The following is a 10,143-nucleotide window of genomic DNA, read 5'->3' as shown; positions in this document are numbered from 1 at the left end:
GGAGGAGGCGGGCGGTGCTGCGCCGAGCCGCCCCCTCGCCCCGGATGGAGCCGCCCGCGCCCGCGCGGAAGCTCCGCCAGCGCGGAAACCGCTCCCGGCGCGGCCCCGCCATGGCACCGCCCGCAGCGCGGCTGGCGCGCGTCTCCCGCGCCGTCTCCTTCAGCGCCAGCCACCGGCTGCACAGGTGAGCGGCCCCGGCCCCCCCGGGAGCCCCCCCGGCGCGGGAGGGCGCGGAGCCTCCGCGGAGCGTTCGTGGCCGCGCAGCCTCGGAGCCCGGCCCAGCCCGTCGGGCGCTTCCCGGGGCTCCGGCCTTTAGGCCGCAGCGGCCACCCCTGAGTCCAGACACCCGCTGGCTTCAGGCAGAGCTGAAGTCTTGGTTCGCAGTGGGACGAATTAACGCTTCCAGTTTGTGGTGAAATCACTGCGGCCCTCAACTGTCGCCTTTTTCCCAAAACTTACATTCCTAAAGAATCCCTTGACCTGAAATACTCCTCGGAGTAGGCCCTTGAATTTCTTCAGAAGGAAGATTCAAAGAGGGAAGGTGTCCTCGTGCTTCTGGGAGAAGCTCTCCAAGCTTTGTTAAATAATAATAGGTTATTAGACTGGATATTAGGAAATGTTTCTTTCCAGAAGGGTTTCCAGAAGGAAATAGGCATTCCTGGGCGTTGGAATGGGCTGCCCAGGGCAGGGGGGAGTCCCCGGGATCCCTGGGGGGGTTGAAGAGTCGGGCTGAGCCAGCGCTGAGGGATCTGGGGGAGTTGGGAACGGTCAGGGGGAGGGTCATGGTGGGGCTGGAGGAGCTGCAAGGGCTTTTCTAACCTCAACAATTCTGGGGTTCTGTGTACAGTTTGCTCCAGGCACTTCCTCCTGGGAGCCCAGGTGATTTTGGTGTATTCACGTGGGAATTGCTGCTCTAGTGTGTATACATCAGGCACTTGTTACGAAACCTGCCTCTGTACCTACAAACCCACTGCAAAAACACCCCATTGTCAACATCATTTCATGGACCCAATATTCCTCTGGTTCTCTTTGTGCCTCCTCAGTAGGAAAAGCTGGTGGGTTAAATTTGGGAGAGTGAATCGATGGAAGAGCTAGAAAGCAACTGCAGCTGAAGTGAAGCCACGAAAATCTGAATGGATCCTGAAATGCTGTGTCTGTCTCTCACAGTAAATCACTGAGTGATGAAGAAAACCTGAAGCTGTTTGGGAAATGCAACAATCCAAATGGCCACGGACACAACTACAGAGGTAAGGAGCTGGTTTCCAGGCTTACAGGTGGAGTCCCGGACAGAGGCTGCTCCCAGGTAGATGATTTTAATGCAGCATAACCCATGGGAGAGCTGGGCCAGTCTTGTCTCAGCAGTCTGGTGTGGCTTTTCGTGGCTGTTTTGGGTTTTTTTTAGAATTAGAAAGAATTCTCAAGAGCAGGGGGTTTAAACCATGGCATGGGTTTGCAAGCTGTTAAGTTAGATAATAAACGCTTACCTCAAAATGTCACTTCATGAATCAAATCAACTTGATTATAATCTGCAGAATCATTGTGTTTTGAGTGAAGATTTTTCTAAGCAAAAGACATGCAATTTAAACAGCCCATAAACTTTATTTAAGTGTTGTTTTCACAACTTCTTCTCCTACCATCTATAGCCTGTGCTCACAGAATGAAATCTCTCCAGTTACTAGGCTGGCTCCCTGTTTACCACCATGTATTGTAGGTACCTCTGCTACAGAGCTGCTAGCTTTACCAGGGAGGACAGGTTGACAGTTTGCTGGAGTGAAGACCTGTCCCTCATTTTAAAGCTGACTTACAGGCACAACATTTCTTGCTTTTCCACAGAAGAACATTTCCACTCTAAAAATAATTGCTGAAAAGCTAGGGAGATGCTACTAAAACTGTTCCTTGGGGAACAAGGGGGAGAGAGTGAGAAAAAGAGCACAAAGGGGCTTTTCCACCCCAGAGAATCGCAACCAGGCTCAAATCACTGTCTGTCTATTTTTGTGAGTTCCCCACTGATCTGTGATTTTGTTCTCAGCTCCTGGGGTTAGTGGGAAGGAATGCTGAGCTTACAAGGGTGATGTTTCCAAGTGTTTGTGTCTTTGTTGAAAGGTCTTCTGGGTTGAAATGACACCTTGCAGTAATTGTAGTTCTTAGAGTTGGTGGCCACTTCATCCCTTACTTTCTTTCTCTGCTATTCTGTTATGTCAGGCTTACAAGCTGACTCCACATCTTGTGGTCTCCGGTGTCTGGTGATTGTATCCATGGTGTCTGCGCTGTCCAGAAGATTTTGTTGCTCTAGAGGCTCTGACCTGGAGTGTGCAGGGTACAGGCTGTCACGGGGAGTAGTCTTGTCTCTGCCTGCAAGGGGCACTTCAGGGATAGTGGTGTGTCTCTGGGCATCAGACCCTGGAGAATGACTTCTTTGATGAGCTGGGTGACTCCTGAGTCATTATTCTTTATGGAGTGGGTACCCATTTTATGAAAATAGTCCCAGTCCTTGTGGATTAGCGATGAGTGGGTTGTCTGTCCCAATCAGTAGTGTACTTTGTTGTTAGGGTTATGGTGTTATCGTGACCTGATATTTTCTTTTTTTCAGTTATAGTCACTGTTCATGGAGAGGTAAGTGCGATCAACATTTTTTTTCCATTCCTTAGGGGGCAGGAGAGATGGGCCCCCATCTTCCGCAGTACTGAAGTGCTAGCTCAATTGCTAGGGTATCCCGGGGTGTTTGTGGAAACTCTGTACACATCACTATAGAAGGAGGTTTTCTGTAATCACTGTCCTATTCATCTTGCCTTGAACAAGGATTTGTAAGTGACCATATTTAAGTCCAAGGCTTGTAATCATCCTCTGGGCAGGTAACTGCAGCCTGCTAGAGCCTTACTGCAGAATAGCTCTGGTCAGATCTGTGGGGCACCTCACTTCTCTAGTGAGCCACGGGGAGGCTTAGCACTTACAGTAACTGATTCTGTCTGCTGTTTTATCAAGGTATTTTACTGCAAATATAAAAGGAAATTCTGCTTTTGCAGTTGTTTTTCACCGTTCATTCTGTCACCATTCTGTGTATTCTGCAGAGTGAGTTGTTTAGACAGAACCTCGGGTTTGATGTTTTCCAAACAATTTTTTGAGGATTTCCAGTTCATAGGAAAGGGGGTTTCTATTCAGAACTGAAAATAAAGTTTAAAGTCTCTTCTCTATTCCCCAAATATGTTGTGAACTACACAATCTGATTTTGTTCCTGTGGCTGTGCCTTCTCCAGATGGGAGGATGCCCTGGGCTCAGGCTGGTCTCTTGTTTTGTCCCTGATTGTTCAACCCAGCAGATTAATGTCTGTTTTCCTGGCTAGATTGTTGCTTGAAGACTGAGTGTTTCAGTGAGCTTTTCCTCCATGGTGTCAGCTTTTATGAGAGAGTGGAACCACTGGAGTTGTTTGTATTTAGCCTTTGGGAACATCACAGGAGTATTCAGTGTGTGAAGGTGGAAAGATAAGTTTCTTGTGACTCAGATGTCCCGAGTGCATAGATATTCACAGTCTGATTTGTACAGACTCATGGCAGCCTTGGTAATCAGGACATAGCTAGGCTACTAATATCCCTTTTTTTTTCCCTGCAGATTGACCCAGTCTCGGGAATGGTTATAAACCTGACAGACCTGAAAGAGTATATGCAGGTAATAGCACTATTTTCCTACACATCCCCTGGGACAACTGGTTGGAGCTTAGCAATTTGTCTAGTACCAGGGTGGAGACATGGTGAGTTGATGATGGTAGGAAATAAAGAAGAAATTAAGGAATGATTTAAGACTAAAATGCTTTAGCACTGTGGTATGAGGCAGTACCATGTGTCTCTCTAGGAAGTTAACAGGTGGATGGAGGGCTTTTATCCTTTATTTACACTCCGTTGCCTTACTCCAGTCCCATGCACGTGGTGATCTGAACCTCAAGTCCGCTGACCAACCGGGACAAGATCCATCACTGTTTTTTCTGCAGGAGGCGATCCTGGAACCCCTTGACCACAAAAACCTGGATAAGGATGTGCCCTACTTTGCTGAGGTGGTGAGGTGGGTGATGGGGACTCCTCGTGGCATTGGTTGCAGGGTCAAGGAACACTCTTCAAGGCTTAGTCCTACATCTGAAACAGCAGCCTTGATACCTGCGTGTGTAACACACCTGTGACATGCACCCGTGCATGTGGGGTGCTGGGTGCCCTCCTGCCCTGCAGCTGCCTCACTGGGCCAGGCGGGTGCAGGCCTGCTGGGGCACCTGCTGTCCCACACACCAAGGAAGGCACCACTTCCTTCCTCGCATCTGAGGAGCCTTTTGCAGACTAGCACTTGTCACATGAACCTGCTTTGTGGACAGCTTGGGGAGGCAGATGTGACCTGTTAATTAGACCTTGTTTCATCCATGTTTGCTGGCAGTGGCTCAAGCCTCACTTACATTCAGGGGGTCACTATGTGAAAGCTGCCCACATGGCTCCCAGTGGCCTTTAGCATCCTGCCTGGCCATTCTGGGTACAGCTCCTTCAAATATCCTTGCTGTCAGTTCTGAATCTTCTTGTGTTTCACTCTTAGCACCACAGAGAACATCGCAGTGTTCATCTGGGAAAACCTCAAGAAGCTGCTGCCCACGGGGACTCTTTATAAAGTCAAAGTGTACGAAACAGACCAGAACATTGTCGTCTATAAAGGAGAAGAAACGATCTCTGAGAAGTGAAATGAGCTTAAGCTCAGTTGGTCAGAAACTGCTGCATTATCAGATCAGTGGATTACTTCAACCCTGCTGACTGTTTCTCCTACATCTAGATGTTGGTTATCTGTTATGTAAGGACAAACACAGATGTTTCACAAGAATTCTTGCAGCAGTCTAGCAGTTTGGGTTCTCAGAATTTGTTGTCTGCTTTTTCTCAAGATATTCCTGTTTTGCAAACCTGATCCACCAAGCTGATGTGAGATTTACAGCTGTGCCATGTTAAATAAAGCAGCTTTCCAGAGAGGAGATGGCCTGGCAAAATGTATGTCCTGTCCAGCCACAAAACGCTGAGTTCTGTAGGAACAGGATCAAACTCTCTCATCTTTCTGGAGGGAGCAGTCAGCTCATGTTACTGCTGCTATGATCAACAGTTACTTGGTATTTTCACCTTCAGAATCCCACACTGGGAAGGCCTTGTAGACAAAAGCAGCACTTGCTATGCATCAGTCAGCAGGGCTACAGGTTCCTGCTGTCATTTGCAGATGAGGAGATGCAGCACTGTTCAGCATAGCCTCATCTTTTGCAAGAACCTATGAGATGAATTTAAATGAACACTAACCAGATGATTCTGAAGATTCATGAAATTGCAGGCATACTGTGAAAGCTAAGTGCTGGAAGAGGAATGCATGTAAAACCAGTTAGGGAACAGTTACAGTACAACTCGTGGTTAAGAGCCGTAAAATCAACCTGTCTGTCCAGAGGCAGAAGTGATAGTACTGTGTGTGATTCTTTATCACGTGAGCAATGTCCTGAAAGTAAGTAAGTATGGTCATGAAACATAACTTAATGCATATAATGAAGAAAGTGATAGCCGGGGCAATAATCCCCTTGCTTCACAAGGAAATTAAGCATTTGAATAATGGTGGCAAACAGCACCATTTAGAGAGGTTTAATGAAGCTCGCCTAATATTATAGTTAACCTTTGTGCTCTACTACAGGCTGAGGGTAAAGTATCCGTCTGTAGCTACCAGTTCTGCTAGAAAGTAGTTTTTACAGTTCCAAAAAATACTTTGACTGCTTTCTTTTAAACTGTGACAGCTTTATGAGGGGCCAATTCTGTGCTATCTCTTACCTTTATTCGTATTTGCTCAAACTTCCTGGGTGAACTTCTAAAAGTGAATTGTAAGAAAAGGCTGGAGATGAGGGATGTTCCAACCTTCCCTCTTTGGCAGAGCAAAAACTCTGCCGTGGGAACTCCAGCGTTGGTTTTTCTTTCCCTCTTAAAGGTAATGGCTTTGGCTGAAGGTTCATTCCAGTGTCATGCAAATAGAGAGTGCTCAGTGCATCAGATGAAGGGAACACACTGGTGACACACTGTTGCCCCTTTTCCCCAGATGTGGAACCAGTCAGCTCTTCGCAGTGTGGGCTCTGGCCAGGGAGGGTTTGCAGCTTATCTGAACACTCCTGCTGGTCTGTGGTTCACTGGTGTGATGTGTCATTCCGGTTTACTAAAGTGATGTAAATCATATTGGATGATAGCTGCTCATGATTCATGAAGTATTTGGTGTCTTCAGTGAGTCACAAAACGTATGGTGGTGTCTTTATCAGAAGGGTAATTTAGCTGTTGATGTTGTTGACAAAACCCAAGCAAACAAAAGGTTACATCCATATAGCACAACCCATTGCTGTTATTAGCATGAAGTCAGGTGCCAGGCCAGAAAAAACTAGCCCAAATTCCTGCTCTTTTACTGCAATGCAACATAGCCCTGACAAAGTCCCACAATAGCTTGGGCATTTATTGCTGGGTTGCATGTTGGAGATGTATTCATATCCTTTATTCTGATTGTTCCACTTTAAATGGCAGCAGATCTGGGGAGATGGAAATAAATTGTTTGACTGGGTAGTGGCTTGGATGAAGGGAGTTGGCAATATCAGAGCTGGAGTTGTAATTGCCTACATCCCAAGAAATTACAGTGTATTATCTCCCTTATCCAGCTTAGAGGGGTCTTGATCTTTTCAGGTGTGTGTGAGCTCCATGTAGGGAAGTCTCTGGAGGAATCAGCCTCCAAATTCACAGGTTAGGGAAGGAGGGTTATACAAGAGAATTAACTCACATACATTAAGCATCTCTGTGCTGTAACTTAGTTACTGAGTGATGAAATTGTTTGAAGGACAACTGTTCATGTAATGGTGGGTCAAAGCTGATCCCAGGAGAGGTACTCTAGGAGCAGGACATCCAGCTTTCGTGCACATAAATGTCGAGAGCAGCATAATGACAGCAAGACCAGAAATGTGCTGTGTTGTGTTCAGTAGGAACTGAGGAGGAAGACCCAGTTCTGCCTTCCTGTCACACGGAGAAATAAATCATCAGGTTATATTGAAGAGGAGTGGTGCCAGCCCCTGTTCTGTTTTCTGTGCTTGAAACAGAGTGGTCACAGGAGGACTCTGGGTTCAGCCACAGCTTTTGCAGTGTGGGGAGTGGGAATTGATAATTTTCCTATCACATGTGAAATTATGAAACAGCACAGAGCAAAAGGGACACCATTACAAAAGGATCAACAAAGCGAAAAACAGCAGCTAGGACTGAACCAAGTTCTGCCACTCCCTAGGCTGTTATTTATAGTCCATTGTAGCCCCAACAATGACCAAGTTAATAAATCATCCAGACGTTGCTTCTGATGAGGGACTGTGTGTCGGACATGGAGGCCCCTCCGAAGCTGTTCCTGTGAATTCAGACAACCATCAGTCTTACAATCTCTGAATTGACTTTTGCCCCTGTAACATGGCTTTTTGTGTGCGTGCACAGTGCCTGGGAGGCAGCGAAGGCTGCAGGGATGTACACAGGACCTCTGCCCGCTTCAGTGCCAGGACTGACAGTGCTTTGGGAGGTTGAATGAAGCAACATGGAACGCCCAGCTTTGTTCTGCAGAGCTGTTGGGAAGGTCACTGTGAACAGAGGTGGAGGGAGACGGGGAGCTGCTGTGGGTAAGAGCTGCTGAGAGAGGGCCCAGCCCTGTCTTGCAGCTGAGAGCTGGAGGGCTCACTTGGTCAAAGCCAGCAGCCATCCTGCTTATTTAACTTGCCTACTTAAATGGTAGAGAGTTTCACTTAAAGCAGTAATATTATCAGAGAAAGGCGGCAGGAGTGAGAGGAGAGATCCTTTGATCCCATCCCCAGCACAATTTGGAGAGGACAGGATGCCAAAAGAGCAGAGAAACAAAAAGTGCAAAGGACTGACGCAGGGGAGCAGCCCTTGTGCTAGTGGCCCTGGGGGCATCTGATGATAGTAGAGGAGGATAATGGAACCTCTGTTGAAAAATTTGGCTAACAAAAGCATATCTGTGAAGCAAGACAAGCTTGTTAGCATTGTTTGTAACAAATAAGAGCCAGGTATTAATCAGAGCTGTACTGTTTTAGCTATTAATATTTCAGACAATTCTGTAGGAGGAAAAAACCCCTAACCCTAAAGGCCCTAACCCTAATGACCCTAGCCCTAACTCTCACAACCCTAACCCTAAGCCCTAACCCTGACCTTAACCCTAACGCTAACCCTAAAACGAAGCCCTAACGCTAACCCTAACCCTAAAACTAAGCCCTAACCCCAATGACCCTAACCCTGACCCTAACCCCAACACTAATGACTCTATGTGGTGGTGGAATTCTTACCCCTCCCTGCCCTCCTTGTTGGGCTGCTTGGTGCCAGGTGTGATTCCATCCACATCCCCCCCGAGCCATACACCATCTGTGGAGATAAGGACTGATAACCTTGAGGAGCCTGGCCCCTGCCCCCCCAGTTGCTTGGAAAGGGTTATACTGGCCCATCACCTCCTGATGGCCTGACACCCCTGTGCCTGGATGTGATCGGATGGAACAATAAAGGGTTGCATGTTATTCAAATTCTTGTGCAGCTGCCGGAAGGCACCAGACAGTATTTATAAAAGTCAATTATCTTGGATCCTACAAACTGTGACCACCAGAGAGGCCCTTTGAGCTCTCCTGGATGGCAGCGGGCTGTGACCAGCATCTCCCCTGAGCTGGGAGCCTCTCGGGTGTCGTCTGCTCCAGACGGACGGCCAGGGCCAAGTCCCCGCGCTCGAGGCTCAGTTATCGCCCGTTGAGGAATGCCAAGGCATTGGGAGTGTTTGCTCTGAACTCGAGAGGGAAATTTTCTTTAAGCTGCTTATATTTCACCTGTTTATTGGTGTGTGTGTGTGGGTACGTACCCTTACCCTTGTCCCTGTGTGTTTGTCCCTTTTGTGTTCATTTTACCGAATCCAAACCCCTCTGTTCCTGTATGTACATGTCTGGTTTGTGTATGCACATGTACATATGTGTATAAATTAAGGTACCCTTTAGTAAGTTAGAGTGAATATTGTCATTTTAGAACCTGAATAAGTCGCTTTTCTTTCTGAGTTATTTTGTATTGACAAATAGTTGTTAGTTATTAATAAATCTAGATTATTTTTACTAGATCATTACCATGTCAATACTTTCATCTGTGACAATCACCTCCCAGAGGAAGCACCTGCTGAGTTTGGGGCAGGAGCAGGGTGCACTGGCTGAGAAGGTGGCCAGGCTGGCAGAAGGTCAACGTGATGGGAAGTTGTACCTGTAAAACCCACGAGAGGAGGGGACAAATGGCCACAAGTTTACATGAGAAAGTACAAAGAAGCAATGGAGGCCAAGGAGGAAAATTCCCTTGTTAAACTGCCCACTTTAGGGAAGTGCCCTTCTGCAAAATGTTTGTCCTTCAAACCAGATTCCTACCCTGCAAACTGCCAGAGCAAACCTGTCCTCCCTCTCCCTGCAGCCCTTCTGATGTAGATAACAAGGAGGCTTTCAGGAGCGTATCCCTCAGAGGCAAATGCAGAGAACAATCCACCTTTTCTTATTTGACCCTGGATAAAGACCCTTCAGGGCTAACAGACTAGGATAAAGTGCCTTAAAACGGAAGGTTCCTTCTGCTGTTTGTCTGTGGGACATCCTATGCCAGGGACAGCCTGAGACCCTAGCTGGCAGAGGAGCAGGACTGAGGTGTTTCCCTGCAGCGAACCTGGGACATGTGGGGAGACTGGCAGGCTCTCGGCTCCCTCATGATGCAAGATACATTCCTCATTCAGTCTGTAACACCAGCGAGCCACAGGGCACTGCCTGCCCTACTTCCTCCCTTCTCTGCTTTTGTCTCCTCTCCGGTATGGATCTATTCTGTGTGTATCAGGACCCTCCATCTGCTTTCTGGAAGCTACAGAGAACTGCTGTGACACCAGTAGCTCCAAAGCCCCTGGACAGACCAGAGGTGCAGAGCCCATCTCAGCAGTGGTAATTCACCCCACACCACGAGCAGGACAAGGAATCTTTTAAAGCCAGTTCAGCAGACCAAGCAGTAAAAAATATCCTGCATTTACAAAACACGCTGTTTGCAAAACAGGCCAGTAAATCTCTACTGCCCTGAGTTCTTC

At 47.5% G+C, this 10,143-nt stretch overlaps 1 protein-coding gene across 1 annotated transcript; it reads left to right on the top strand.

Moving 5' to 3' along the window:
* The first annotated feature begins 14 nt into the window (after positions 1-14).
* Positions 15-4,985, top strand: PTS (6-pyruvoyltetrahydropterin synthase). Its single transcript, XM_074927517.1, has 6 exons — positions 15-184; positions 1,168-1,247; positions 2,591-2,613; positions 3,607-3,663; positions 3,983-4,053; positions 4,567-4,985. Exons 1-6 carry the CDS (start codon positions 45-47, stop codon positions 4,706-4,708), a joined length of 513 nt encoding a protein of 170 aa, XP_074783618.1. The 5' UTR covers positions 15-44; the 3' UTR covers positions 4,709-4,985.
* Positions 4,986-10,143: the final 5,158 nt, after the last annotated feature.

This window comes from Athene noctua, chromosome 26, assembly GCF_965140245.1.
Source record: "Athene noctua chromosome 26, bAthNoc1.hap1.1, whole genome shotgun sequence".
In the NCBI taxonomy this organism is placed as follows: Eukaryota; Metazoa; Chordata; class Aves; order Strigiformes; family Strigidae; genus Athene; species Athene noctua.
Note: the sequence above shows the minus strand (reverse complement) of the source record. Positions and strands in the feature narration are given on the sequence as shown.